The sequence below is a fragment of the Bombina bombina genome, chromosome 2 (assembly GCF_027579735.1).
Source record: "Bombina bombina isolate aBomBom1 chromosome 2, aBomBom1.pri, whole genome shotgun sequence".
In the NCBI taxonomy this organism is placed as follows: Eukaryota; Metazoa; Chordata; class Amphibia; order Anura; family Bombinatoridae; genus Bombina; species Bombina bombina.
In genome coordinates this window covers 380,384,983-380,400,505 of record NC_069500.1, presented here as the reverse complement: position 1 = coordinate 380,400,505, position 15,523 = coordinate 380,384,983, and the positions used below count along the sequence as shown (strand labels likewise).

General features: G+C 39.5%; 1 protein-coding gene across 1 annotated transcript in view; it reads left to right on the top strand.

The window, feature by feature from the left end:
* Positions 1–15,523, top strand: part of SLC15A4 (solute carrier family 15 member 4) — a 185,703-nt gene that overhangs the window by 30,763 nt on the left and 139,417 nt on the right. Inside the window, exon 2 of the mRNA XM_053701852.1 lies at positions 6,648–6,940. Coding sequence (XP_053557827.1) covers positions 6,648–6,940 — 293 coding nt within the window. The remainder of the gene's footprint in view (positions 1–6,647; positions 6,941–15,523) is intronic.

The following is a 15,523-nucleotide window of genomic DNA, read 5'->3' as shown; positions in this document are numbered from 1 at the left end:
GGCCTAAGCAAGAACTAACTCAGGCCCTATCTTTTTCCACAGGGCTATAGGAGGGAAAGGACCTCTTAAACCTGTTGGAGCTGTCCTGCTGTCGGACAGCATCAAGGTAAGTGCAGTCTTTGTTATTCTGGGGCATAATTCACAATGGACTCAGAGGACTCTGAACTTAATCGGTTATATATATTTATATATATATATATTTATTGATTGGGAACATGGGCTCCTTGTGTATAGAGGGCTCCCCTGCAATGACAGCATTTGTACAGGCACTGGGCTAAGGTTGTGCTATCTGTTATTTTTATTAAACTTAACCGAGAAGCTGAGTAAACATTTTGATGCCCACTAAGGGCGGGGCTAATTTTTTTCAGTCGGGTCTAGAGATGCCAGGCAGTGTATGTGATCGTCTGTTCCGGAGTTCCGACATTTAAGTTATCAGGGCATCGGGTGTTACGCAAGAACCACATGGTTGAGTAAGCAAGCGGTTGATAGCGTTCTGAGACCCGACCTGAAACTTGCTGGAAAGAGCGGTCTGGAGACCGGGTGGCAGGTAGGCGCCTCAGCAGAGCCGTTGAGGCGGAGAGGTGTCAGTTTTTTTCTTGCGGGCAAATGAGTTGTTAAAAAATGTTTAAATGTGAAGTGTTTTTTTACCCAATTTAGTAAAATAGTTTGTTTTTACTATTTAAAGGCACAGTATCCTGTTATTATTCAGGATTTATCAAAGTGCCAGTTTCATTTTTTAGTTTTTGCACACTCTTGTTTTTCAATACAGTAAGAGAGTGGTGGGTTAAAAATTTAAAGGGCCAGTCTAATTTAAAGGGCCAGTTTATATTTTTTTTTATTTATTTCAGTCTTTGCACTGTTTTTCTTTATCATGGATTTAGAAGATGTCCAAAATTTTACTTGTGCCATGTGTTTGAATGCCAATGTGGAACCTCCTGTTCCTTTTTGTCCCTCATGTGTTGAGAGAACTCTAAGCTATAGAGAAAAAAAATTTCATGATAAAAAAAATTGTCTAGGGCGGATGCTTCTCAGGAGTCTAACGATGAGATGCAGAGTATGCTGCAGTGCCCTGTACTTCTCAAGTTTCTGCTGCAGTTACGTTAAAGGACATAGCTGCAGTTATGTCTTCTACACTTTCTGATGTGTTATCTGCCTTTCCTATACTTCAAGGCAAACGTAAAAGGAAGGACAACTACGTGGTCAATGACGTTTCTGATGCTATGGTGGCAATCTCGGACGTACCCTCCCAGGGCTCTGAGTTGGAGGGTATGGAGGTTCTATCGTAAGGTGAAATTTCTGACTCGGGGAGTTACTTACCTTTGACTGATTCAGAAGTTGTTTCTTTCAGGTTTAAACTAGAACACCTCCGCCTGTTACTCAGGGAGGTTTTAGTGACTTTGGACGACTGTGACTCCACAGTAGTGGTCGTTCCTGAGAAATTGAGTAAGTTAGACAAATACTTTGAAGTTCCTTCTTACTCAGATGTTTTTCCAGTTCCCAAGCAAACTTTGGAGATTATTTCTAAGGAATGGGAGAGACCAGGTATTCCCTTCTCTCCTCCTATTTTCAAGAAGATGTTCCCTATAGCTGATGCTGTCAGGGAAACTTGGCAGATGGTTCCTAAGGTGCAGGGGGCTATTTCCACCTTAGCCAAAAAACTGCTATTCCTATTATGGATAGTTGTGCCTTCAAAGACCCTATGGACAAGAAGTTGGAGGGTCTACTTAAAAAGATCTATGTTCACCAGGGTTTGCTATTGCAACTGGCTGCGTGCATTGCTATTTCCACTAGTGGGGCAGCTTATTGGTTCAATGCCCTTGTAGAGTCTCTTAAGACTGAGACTTCTTTAGAAGTAATCCAGGATCGGATTAAAGCTCTGAAATTAGCCAATCATCTTGATAAAGGCCTTAAGGGGCTGAAACACGTAGACCTGCTCATCTATACCCGAGTTACTTTGACACATTGTGATAGTAGGTGAGGTGCATTGAGCCACTTAGATTTTATTGAGAGTGGTCTCTACATGCGTAATTCCTGACCCATGATCTATCATTATACTCTGGCAAGACACAGATTCAATCGCAGAAAAACGTGCTGTTCATTTGGACTTACAGCGCTTACACCTGTGACCCGTATCCTGACCTTCTAACCAAAACAGGTAGTAGGACCTGGAGGTTCAGCCACAACAACTGCCTAGGCTGTCAGCAAAACACCTTGGTCCCAGTATCTACCTTCAAATATCTTCAAACATCGGACGACATCTACTCCGGTCACAAACCATTGTCGCCTCCCAGCTGTTCACACAAAGTCCGGTGATTCACAGTAAGAGGAATCTGACCGCTGAGGTAATTTCACACGTATTTACGGTAACATTATAACCATTGTCACAGAGGAGATTTTCGAACTATCTGTTATTCCTGCTATTCAGCACGGATGTGGACAATAACATACCACTGTAAATAATTACCCAATTTTTGAATATGCACTTCAACCAATCTAAAGATTAGCAAGTTGATGGTTTTATATATTGTTTTTATATCTAACGTTAATATGTTAATTTTGCGCAATAACTGTTTGTTGTACCTAATGCCGGTATCTCTTAATTATATTGTATAAAATTAGTTTTATTTATCAATTTATCTTTATTACTTGCTCCATCTATATATTTATATATTATTTGCTTCATCAAATATTTTAGCTTCATTAGAGGAGTACTGCTACCACATACAATACATTGTAACCTTTCCTTATATTCGGCAGGAGCCGCACACACATACTTTTTTACTTTTTTATTATCTCTACGCTGTATAGCGCTATCCCTTCCTTCTTTTATTCTTGTACATTATCGGTTTGTAGTTAGGAGATATACTAACCATTTGGGATCAGCCATTAGAGAATAGAGTGTTAGTATCTTTAACATCCCTCTTCTATTCTGTGGACGCATCATCCAAGTCTAAGCTTCTGGCAATTCCTTACAAGGGAAAGACCTTGTTTGGACCTGGCTTGAAGGAAATTATCTCTGACATCACGGGAGGCAAGGGTCATCTCCTCCCTCAGGATAAAAGAACCAAGCAGAAAGGAAGACAAAGTAATTTTCGTTCCTTTCGAAATTTCAAGGGAAACTCCTTCTCTTCTTCCTCTAAACAAGAAGGAAACTATTCGCAATCTAAGTCTACTTGGAGACGCAACCAATCTTGGAACAAGAGTAAACAATCCAAGAAACCTGCTGCTGATTCCAAGTCGGCATGAAGGGTTTGCCGGACCGGATCTGGTAGGGGGCAGACTTTCCTTCATTCATGCTTGGGTGCGGGATGTTCTGGATCCCTGGGCTATAGAAATAGTGTCTCAGGGATACAAACTGGAGTTTAGAAACTCTCCCCCCCCGAGGAAGATTTCTTCTTTCAAGATTATCTGCAGACCAGATAAAGAGAGGCCTTCTTACATTCTGTAAGATACCTCTCTTCCATGGGAGTAATTTGTCCCGTTCCAATACAGGGGCAGGGTTTTTATTCAGATCTGTTTGTAGCTCACAAAAAGGAGGGAACTTTCAGACCTATCTTAGACCTCAAGAGTCTAAACAAGTTTCTCAGAGTTCCATCCTTCAAGATGGGAAACTATTCGTACCATTCTTCCATTGATCCAGGAGGGTCAATTTATGAAAACAGTGGATTTAAAGGATGCATATCTTTATGTTCCTATCCACAGCAATCATCACAAGTTCCTGAGGTTTGCCTTTCTGGACAAACCTTTTCCTTTCGTGGCTCTTCCTTTCGGTCTGACCACGGCAACCAGAATTTTCACAAAGGTTCTGGGGTCTCCGCTGGCGGTTCTAAGACCGTGGGGCATTGTGGTGGCGCCGTGTCTGGACAATATTCTAATACAGGCGTCATCTTGTCAGCAAGCAAGGTCACATACCGACATTGTGCTATCTTTCCTGAGAACTCACGGGTGAAAGGTAAATCTGGAAAAGATTTCTTTAATTCTGAAGACAAGGGTGCCCTTCTTGGGAACTCTAATCGATTCTATATCCATGAGAATTTTTCTGACAGAGGTCAGAAAAGCAAAGATTCTGGATACGTGTCGAGCCCTTCAGTCCACTCCTCAGCTGCCAGTGGCTCAGTGCATGGGGTAATCGGATTGATGGTGGCGGCAATGGACATCATACCGTTTGCTCGGTTTCACTTCAGGCCTCTGCAGTTAAGTATGCTCAGGCAGTGGAATGGAGATTATACGGATTTGTCTCCTCGAATAACCCTGGAACAGGAGATGAGGGACTCTCTTCAATGGTGGTTGTCTCTGGACCATCTATCCCAGGTGACATGCTTTCACAAGACCTTCATGGGCGATTGTGACAACGGACGCCAGCCTTTTAGGATGGGGAGCAGTCTGGGGCTCTTTAAAGGCCCAGGGAGTATGGACTCAAGCAGAGTCTCTCCATCCTATCAACATCCTAGAACTGAGTGCGATCTTCAATGCTCTTTGGGCCTGGCCTCAGTTGGCTTTGGCCCAATTCATCAGGTTCCAGTCAGACAACATAACGACAGTGGCTTACATCAATCGGGGAGGAACAAGGAGTTTCTTAGTTTCACCTGCATGCATTTATTCACTCATCAGTTTTACTGTTCTCACTGCTGTAGACCCATATCAGATAACCCAGAGAACAGCATCACAGCAAGGAGCATAACTACTCTGTTTTTTCATTAAAGGGACATAAATGTGCAAAAAGGAAATTATCTTATAGGTTAGTTATATGCAGACAATAATGTAAAAATAAAATGCCCTATGTGTTAAAATGGCTGCAAAGCCAGCTCTAGAGCAGCAGTGTATTACTGGTAACTAGCTGGACACCTCTGTTGAGCAAGTTAACTTTTAGCTAGCTCTCCCACCAAGGGCAACTTGTCTATGCCATTTTACTTTGCTCTGGCCTGCTGTCCAACTAACCTAGCACTGGCGTACAATTTACTTACAAGATCAGTGTTCCCCACAGAATATTTAGCCAGTTGGGGACAGTTTAATACTTTGCAAAATTATAAACATTTTTTTTTATTTAGGAATGTTACTTAAACTATCCAAAGCACACGTTAATTGAATAATTTTAATTTAATGATGATTTGTGCAACAAAATTAAATATCCTCATTTTAACTTTGTATTGTCTGATACTTTAGTTGGGTGGTTAGTGAACTCAGCTGTATGGTGTGCCCATTAAATAGATCCTAGTGAGACCACTAAAGATGCATGTTGTTGGCGGCATTGTTGTTTTTCAGTAATGGAAAATATGAAGTGACTTTAAAGGGCATATTCCTTTGCCTTCCTGTAGACCCCAGCCTCCATGAGGGGCTCACATGAAGTAATAGACAGTGCTGGGTTTGAGCAGTGTAGTACTTTGTAAAATTATAGAATTTTCTCTTATCCGAGGCACAAATTAATAGCATAATTTAATGTAAATATATTTAATGATAATCTGTTCAATGAGCATTGGCAAATTAACATGATCTAAATTTAGCTTAAAGAGACAGTCTAGTCAAAATTAAACTTTCGTGATTTATATAGGGCAGTGTTTCCCAAACCCAGTCCTCTAGATATTTATTTTATCTTAATTAGCGCACAGGTGATTTATGAGTCAGCACTGATTGGCTAAAATGCAAGTCTTTCAAAAGAACTGAAAAAAGGGGCAGTCTGCAGAGGCGTAGATACAAGGTAATCACAGAGGTAAAAAGTATATTAATATAACTGTGTTGGTTATGCAAAACTGGGGAATGGGTAATAAGGGATTATCTATCTTTTCAAACAACAAAACTTCTGGTGTTGATTGTTCCTTTTAAATTTCAGCTGGGGGGTCAGTAAAATATCCAGACAAAAAGGAAAGTCCGTTATTAAACACATCCTGATGCTGTAAAATCCCACTGTTTCCACCTCCTATCAGACCTCACACTGTGCACGGGTTGTTTAGTAGTCTTTAAAAAATAATGCAAATAAAAAAAATGAATAACCTGATTCACTCTGTGTGAGGTGAAGGCTGGAGTAGAGTGCTCTAATCATATAGAACACTTGGGGGGAATGTCTATTAAAATGGTGTGAAAAATATTTCAGGATAGTTTCTCTAAATTCATTATATCTTTTAATTTCAAGGAAACGGTGTTGCCAGCTTGTTTTTCTTAAACCCTTATTCATTTTATATATTTAGGGCATCTTTAAATAACACAAATACATGTAGACTCTAGGGGGTACATAATGCCCCCTTTTTACACAGTGATGAATACAAAATGATTTTGTAGGGCCTAGAGAACTTACATCGTAAGTGAGGGTTGGTAGTTGAATGCTGGTGTATTAGAAAGGAATCTTACCTTGTTGGATGGAACCAGTCGGTATATGAATAAATATTTTATTACAATGATATTTATTTATAATCTCAGCATTCATGCTTTGAAGGTAGGACTGTTAATATCCCTTTGAAAGTATCAAACAAAACTCAAGTAAGGTTATAGAAAAGTTGAGTGGTTCTTTCTTAAATTCATACTCTACTTTTTATTATTATTATTATTATTATTATTATTATTATTATTATTATAGGAATCTGTGGTAAAAAAAATCTGCATCAGACTTTATCTTAAAACATTTTGCATATTTTTTTTTTTTTTTTTTCTTCCAGGTGAAAGATCGGGGACCAGAAGCTACTCGCAGATTTTTTAATTGGTTTTACTGGAGCATTAATTTAGGAGCAATTATATCACTTAGTGGAATAGCCTATGTTCAGCAAAATGTGGGATTCCTTCCTGGCTATATCATCCCTGCTGTCTGTATTGGAATTTCATTTTTGGTGTTTTTGTGTGGACAGACAGTCTTTGTTACAAAGCCAGCTGATGGCAGTGCCTTCACTGATATGTTTAAAATTTTGTCATATACCTGCTGTACAAGAAAACCACAAAATAGAAGACAAAACATGTAGGTATTGCATATATATATATTTTTTTTTTTTTCTAAACTATTTTAATTATGTGCTAAACATATTTAGTATTAAACATTATGCATATTTATCTAGGTGATGTTCACAAATTTATAGTGTAAAAAAAAAAACACCATAAACTAATTTTACTAGGAAAACAAAACAAAGGCAAAATATTTTTTCATGATTCAGAAAGAACATCCAATTTTAAACAACTTTCAAATTTACTTCTATTATCAATTTTTCTTAGTTTTCTTGTTACTCCTTGTTGAAAAGCAGGGATGTAAGCTCAGGAGTGTGCACGTGTCTGCCTCACTATATGGCACCAGTTTTACAACAATGCTTTACATTAGCAAGAGAACTAGATATCGGCACTATTTCCTGTCATGTAGTGGTTCATTCATGTGCACGCTATCTACCTAGGTATGAGAACAAAGAATAACATGAGAACAAAGTAAAATTGATACTAGACATAAATTGGCAACTTTTTTTATTTTTTTTATTTTGTTCTCTATCTTAATGATAGAAACATTTTGGGTTTCATGTCCCTTTAAACAAAACCAAAAACAAAACATAACAAAGTGAAAACTAAAAAGTGTATGACAATTAACAAGTGTAAACTCACAAAAAAAATGTGTGGGGAAAACACTTGTTTAGAAATACCAAAATCTATCAAATCACCAAGATTATTATAAAGGTTCTGGATAAATCAGTGTAACATTGGATGTAAAATCCCCTTAGAATGTCTCCCCATGAAAGAAAAAAACAAACGTAGCGTGATTCTGCATAAAGGTCTCTTCCCCACACTCTTCAAACTTGATACTCGTTTTTTCGAGCTACTGTAGCTCAAAGGTATATCAGAAGTAAATATATAAATCCCATCTGTCTTCTAATTCCTGTGAATTACCAGAAGGTTTTAGATTAATCTATTACTTTATAGAATGTTTCCACCAAATCAAATAGTTTAACTATATACCTCTGCTAGAATGATGAAGGGAAAAGGAATGTATCTCATAGGGCGAACTCGCTTCGGTGCTATGTGTCCTAAATAAGACTCCCATAGGGTTCTAAGAAGCATAAATGTCTGCATAATGTAGTGGTTGCAATAATGACATTCTACCAACTCCAATAAATTCTCAGACTTTATTCCTCCACATCATTACTGTGGGCATTTCTTTGTTTCCATTGTTTGACTATTGGGTATCTAGCTCTATTTACCATAATTTGAAGATGTTTTGTTATTTTTTCAGGGGGGTCAAGAGTAAATCACTTGTGCAGCATTTATTCAATGTCCTCTGAGTACTGTCCTTTAATTGACAAAAAACAAAAAAAAACATAAGTGTCTGTCGCAAGTCTGGGACCTGAAATGTCAGTTTATCAAGCAGATAATAACCCTCCTTGTCCTTTTACACACACACAAAAACTGCCTCTGCATTACAGCCAGATCAGAAACCTTAAAGGGACACTAAACCCAGAAGGTTTCTTTCATGATTCAGAAAGAGAATACAAATTTAAACAACTTTCCAATTTACTTTATTGTTTATTTTGCTTCATTTTTTAGATATCCTTAGTTGAAGAAAAAGCAATGCACATGGGTGAGCCAATCACATGAGGCTTCTAAGTGCAGCAACCAATCAGCAGCTACTGAGCCTATCTAGATATGCTTTTCAGTAAAGAATATCAAGAGAATAAAACAAATTAGATAATAGTAGTAAATTAGAAAGTTGTTTAAAATTGCATGCTCTTTCTATATCATGAAATAAATAAATTGGGTTTCATGTCCCTTTAACTCGGTTGCAGAATAGACTCAAATGAGAAAGTTAATCTCTCTCTGTCTCTCAAAACCGATTCACTTTAAGTCAACATAATTGATACCACACATAAATGTGTGGTTGGGATCCTCCAGTCTCCTTAATATTGATCATAAATAAAGTAAAAAAAAAAAAACTTGCTTAATGATTTATATGGCTTAACTCTGCCCTTTTTTCTCTTGGTATCATTTCCCCCCCCCCCCCTCTTTACATTGATAGATCAAAGCAAGGGGAAGACAGAGGCAAGGAGCTTTCGCTTGTGTGAGGCAATAGTGATTAACAAAATATATAAAATTGGCTCACTGACATTAACAGCCATGCTGAATGACATTTTTACTTGTCGTTATGAGGTATAGAACTATTGGTAGTGGGTGTAATAGTTCTAGTTGTGGCAAACTTAATCTCAACTGCAGAGCAAGAAGAACTAGTCTAAACCCCTGGATTAGAAACATAGTCTTTGTTATATTAAACTTTGCAACTTGAAATAATGTAAAAGTTCAGAGCAGACCAGAATTAATTCAAGGCTATGGTAAAAACAGACGGATATGTATGCAAGTCACCAACAGTGTATTCAAGGGGTTAAGGCAAGGAAGTAAGCCATGATCCAAACTGAGTGAAGTCAGATAAGGTGTTTAGTATCCAGATAGAGCAGAGAAGGCTATCAGTACACAAATGGATAAGTAGACCAGTTAAACCAAATAATCCAATACAAGGTTTTTCTCAAAGGGCTAACAAACAAGATGCCTTCTCAGAAAATGCTCATTGCACTGAAAAGGAGGAGAGAGGCTAATATGACCAAAAGATTACACTTTGGCTCCCTGCATGTGGCAGCTTTTAAAACCTTACAGTTCATGGGACATGATTCCAATGCCTTAGCCAACATTTGTACTGGTGGAAGCAGTTACTAACTGTTAGTAAATGGCGTAATGACTATGTCGAATTGGTGAGACTTATTACTTAGGTTAAACTAGAATGATACCCAAGTATGGGGAATGTGGGATACAGAGAATTTAATGTTAGTATTGTCATCCTGCACCCCATTACATGAACATTGCTTCAATTTTCAATTATATAAATTATATAAATTAATGGCAGAAAATCTGTTATGATGTATGTTTTTCCTATTTCTCAGGTTACTTGGCTTATTTTCTCTCCTCACAATGAAAATGGATAGAGTTGGCCATTTTGTTTGGACAGTATTTTGCTTGCATTTCCCCAAATAACACTCAAATCATCTGTTACATGCTTTTGTTGCTGTGGTTTGTATGAGAAGCACTTGCATTTTTTTTTTTTTTTTATTGTACACAAGATCATTTACTTTTAGTCTATTTTTCTATCATATGATGGTTAGTCCACAAGCCTTGACGTGTGGGATTGAATTTCCACCACTAGGAGGAGGCAAAGAACCCCAAACAACAAAAGCTTTTAAGCCCTCTTACCTCCCTGTACTACCCAGTTTGTTCTTTGCCTTCCTGGAGGTAGGTAGAGATGAGGTGTTCAATTTCAGACCTATGTGAGACCCGTTACCGCTCTGGTTTGCTTTTTCCTGGTTTCTGGGGTACAGGAGTACTTGGTTATTGGCTCAGTACTTCCTTATGGGATTTCAGTCATAACCTCCCCTCTGGAGTCGCGGGGACTTATCCCTTAGCCTCCTTCTGTGGGATCAACAGTACTCCTCTTCTATAATCTCTGCTGTTAGCTTCACAGCACTGGATGGGCTCTCTACTGGATACAGCTCTTCTGGATAGCTGGTGATATCAGTGGAGGGAAGTGCTGTACACCCCCATAGCCCACAGGTTATTACCAGATAATTTTGTATGTTTCTGATAATAAGGCATATACAGAACATGATTTCTTAATTGTACAGCAGAAATAAGTATTATCATATGCACAAATATATATATTTTCTGATTAGACAGATTACAATTATTTACATATTCAGCAGTACGCACAATCTAACTCCATATGCCCAGGCATATTTATGTATGTATACTCCGTAGACAGTATAAATTTGATTTGCATGAACAACAGTGTACACAGTATGTTAATATGCATATATGTATATACAGATATGGTATAGTCAGATCATGACTTTTTATTTTTATAAATGTTCTCTAATATACACAGGGGTCTATTTAACAAGGGCCGAATAGCTCGTGTCTTCGTGCGAGCCTTCAGGCTCGCCGGAAGCAGGGGTCTTAAGACCACTGCTCCTAAACTCATACGCCGCTATAGCGGATCATGTCTGTCCACACATATATATAAATAGAGTACAATATGATTAATTGTATAGATATACATATACTGTATAGACAGTTCTACTCTTTATGCACTAAGTATGTATATGTGTGTGTGTGTATAGATATATAGATATACAAATTTAATGTTACGCACATCTCTTACTCTCTTCTTGCAAGAGGAGCCTTATGGCTTACATTTTGATCAGCTGGCATGGCTTCCAAAAACAGAGTTCTAAATCTTTCTTCTCAGAAGAAAGTTCTGTTTAGTTACCTGAGGTAAAAGGAACCTTAAGTCAAGAAGAAAAAGTAGATCGTGAAATTGCTTTGTTCCTCTAATGATTAAAATAAATAATAATAATATCCCAATTCTCAATCCTCAAAGGAGTGACACATGCACCAGGTTCTATTTGGGTAAAGGACAGACTGAGTTTTTCCAGAAGACCTGGTTTCGATCAGTCTGGGGGATCTCTGGGTTTTAAACATCATTCCCCAGGGTTATGGAGTAAGTTTAGATCCAGACCTATTAAATGACAGTTTACTCTGTCTAATATCGCCAAGAATTCCTGAAGGCTACTGCCTTCCTTCAATGTGTCAAAGATTTGGAGTATATGGGTTTTTCTCTTGTTAGGTGTATCCAGTCCACGGATCATCCATTACTTGTGGGATATTCTCCTTCCCAACAGGAAGTTGCAAGAGGATCACCCACAGCAGAGCTGCTATATAGCTCCTCCCCTAACTGCCATATCCAGTCGTTCTCTTTCAAGCTCTCAACATAGCTGGAGGTAGTTAGAGGAAAGTGGTAAAATATAGTTAGTTTTTTCTTCAATCAAAAATTTATTGTTTTTAAATGGTACCGGAGTGTACTATTTTATCTCAGGCAGCATTTAGAAGAAGAATCTGCCTGCGTTTTTCTATGAACTTAGCAGAAGTAACTAAGATCCACTGCTATTCTCACATATGTCTGAGGAGTGAGGTAACTTCAGAGGGAGAATGGCGTGCAGGGTATCCTGCAATAAGGTATGTGCAGTTAAGTTTTTCTAGGGATGGAATTTGCTAGAAAATGCTGCTGATACCGGATTAATGTAAGTTAAAGCCTAAATACAGTGATTTAATAGCGACTAGTATCAGGCTTGCTATCAGAGGTATATACTCTGATTAATGTGCAATATAAAACGTTTGCTGGCATGTTTAATCATTTTTATATATGCTTTGGTGATAAAACTTATTGGGGCCTAGTTTTTTCCACATGGCTGGCTTTATTTTTGCCTAGAAACAGTTTCCTGAGGCTTTCCACTGTTATAGTATAAAAGTTACAGTTGGTGCAGTTAAAATTACAAACTGTGACATTCCGCTTCCCTCAGCAGTCCCCTGCATGCTATAGGACATCTTTGAAGGGCTCAAAAGTAGGAGCTGTGGCAGTTGTTATGACTGTTTAAAAAAACATATTTTTCGTTTTGTTAATCTGTTTTTTCTATTAAGGGGTTAATCATCCATTTGCAAGTGGGTGCAATGCTCTGCTAACTTGTTACATACACTGTAAAAATTTTGCTAGTTTAACTGCCTTTTTTCACTGTTATTTCAAATTTTGTCAAAATTTGTTTCTCTTAAAGGCACAGTAACGTTTTTTTTTATATTGCTTGTTAACTTGATTTAAAGTGTTTTCCAAGCTTGCTAGTCTCATTGCTAGTCTGTATAAACATGTCTGACATAGAGGAAACTCCTTGTTCATTATGTTTAAAAGCCATGGTGGAACCCCATAGGAGAATGTGTACTAAATGTATTGATTTCACTTTAAACAATAAAGATCAGCTGTTATCTTTAAAAGAATTATCACCAGAGGATTCTGACGAGGGGGAAGTTATGCCGACTAACTCTCCCCACTTGTCGGACCCTTTGACTCCCGCTCAAGGGACTCACGCTAAAATGGCGCCAAGTACATCAAAGACGCCCATAGCGATTACTTTGCAGGACATGGCGGCAATCATGGATAATACCCTGTCAGCGGTATTAGCCAGACTGCCTGAATTCAGAGGAAAACATGATAGCTCTGGGGTTAGACGTAATACAGAGCTTGCAGATGTTTTAAGGCCCATGTCTGATACTGCGTCACAATATGCAGAAGCTGAGGAAGAGCTTCAGTCTGTGGGTGACGTCTCTGACTTGGGGAAACCTGATTCAGATATGTCTACTTTCAAATTTAAGCTTGAGAACCTCCGGGTGTTGCTTCTAGAGGTTTTAGCTGCTCTGAATGACTGTGACACAATTGCAGTGCCAGAGAAATTGTGTAGACTGGATAAATACTACGCGGTGCCGGTGTGTACTGACGTTTTTCCAATACCTAAAAGGTTTACAGAAATTATTACTAAGGAGTGGGACAGACCCGGTGTGCCGTTTCCCCCCCCCTCCTATTTTTAGAAAAATGTTTCCAATAGACGCCACCACACGGGACTTATGGCAGACGGTCCCTAAGGTGGATGGAGCAGTTTCTACTTTAGCAAAGCGTACCACTATCCCTGTCGAGGACAGTTGTGCTTTTTCAGATCCAATGGATAAAAAATTAGGTTACCTTAAGAAAATGTTTATTCAACAAGGTTTTATCCTGCAGCCCCTTGCATGCATTGCTCCTGTCACTGCTGCTGCGGCGTTCTGGTTTGAGTCTCTGGAAGAGGCCTTTCAGACAGCTACTCCATTGACTGAAATACTTGACAAGCTTAGAACACTTAAGCTAGCTAATTCTTTTGTTAATGATGCCATTGTTCATTTGACTAAACTAACGGCTAAGAATTCTGGATTCGCCATCCAGGCGCGTAGGGCGCTATGGCTTAAATCTTGGTCAGCTGACGTGACTTCAAAGTCTAAATTACTCAACATTCCCTTCAAGGGGCAGACCCTATTCGGGCCTGGTTTGAAGGAAATTATTGCTGACATTACTGGAGGTAAGGGTCATACCCTTCCTCAGGACAGGGCCAAATCAAGGGCCAAACAGTCTAATTTTCGTGCCTTTCGAAACTTCAAGGCAGGTGCAGCATCAACTTCCTCTGCTACAAAACAAGAGGGAACTTTTGTGCAATCCAAGCCGGCCTGGAAATCTAACCAGGCCTGGAGCAAAGGCAAGCAGGCCAGAAAGCCTGCTGCTGCCTCTAAGACAGCATGAAGGAACGGCCCCCTATCCGGCAACGGATCTAGTAGGGGGCAGACTTTCTCTCTTCGCCCAGGCGTGGGCAAGAGATGTTCAGGATCCCTGGGCGTTGGAGATCATATCTCAGGGATATCTTCTGGACTTCAAAGCTTCCCCCCCACAAGGGAGATTTCACCTTTCGAGATTATCTGTAAACCAGATAAAGAAAGAGGCATTCTTACGCTGTGTGCAAGACCTCCTAATAATGGGAGTGATCCATCCAGTTCCACAGATGGAACAAGGACAGGGATTTAATTCAAATCTGTTTGTGGTTCCCAAAAAAGAGGGAACCTTCAGACTAATTTTTGGATCTAAAGATCTTAAACAAATTCCTCAGAGTTCCATCGTTCAAAATGGAAACTATTCGGACAATCCTACCTATGATCCAGGAGGGTCAGTACATGACCACAGTGGATTTGAAGGATGCTTACCTTCACATACCGATTCACAAAGATCATCATTGGTTCCTAAGGTTTGCCTTTCTAGACAGGCATTACCAGTTTGTGGCTCTTCCCTTCGGGTTAGCTACAGCCCCAAGAATTTTTACAAAGGTTCTGGGGTCTCTTCTGGCAGTCCTAAGACCACGGGGCATAGCAGTGGCCCCTTATCTAGACGACATCCTGATACAGGCGTCAAACTTCCAAATTGCCAAATCTCATACGGACATAGTGTTGGCATTTTTGAGGTCGCATGGGTGGAAAGTGAACGAGGTAAAGAGTTCTCTATCACCCCTCACAAAGGTTTCCTTCCTAGGGACTCTGATAGATTCTGTAGAAATGAAAATTTACCTGACGGAGTCCAGGTTGTCAAAGCTTCTAAATTCCTGCCGTGTTCTTCACTACATTCCGCGCCCTTCGGTGGCTCAGTGCATGGAAATGATCGGCTTAATGGTAGCGGCGATGGACATAGTGCCATTTGCACGCCTACATCTCAGACCGCTGCAATTATGCATGCTCAGTCAGTGGAATGGGGATTACACAGATTTGTCCCCTCTGCTAAATCTGGATCAAGAGACCAGAGATTCTCTTCTCTGGTGGCTATCACGGGTCCATCTGTCCAAAGGTATGACCTTTCGCAGGCCAGATTGGACAATTGTAACAGATGCCAGCCTTCTAGGTTGGGGTGCAGTCTGGAATTCCCTGAAGGCTCAGGGATCGTGGACTCAGGAGGAGAAACTCCTCCCAATAAATATTCTGGAGTTAAGAGCAATATTCAATGCTCTTCTAGCTTGGCCTCAGTTAGCAACCCTGAGGTTCATCAGATTTCAGTCGGACAACATCACGACTGTGGCTTACATCAACCATCAAGGGGGGACCAGGAGCTCCTTAGCGATGTTAGAAGTCTCCAAGATAA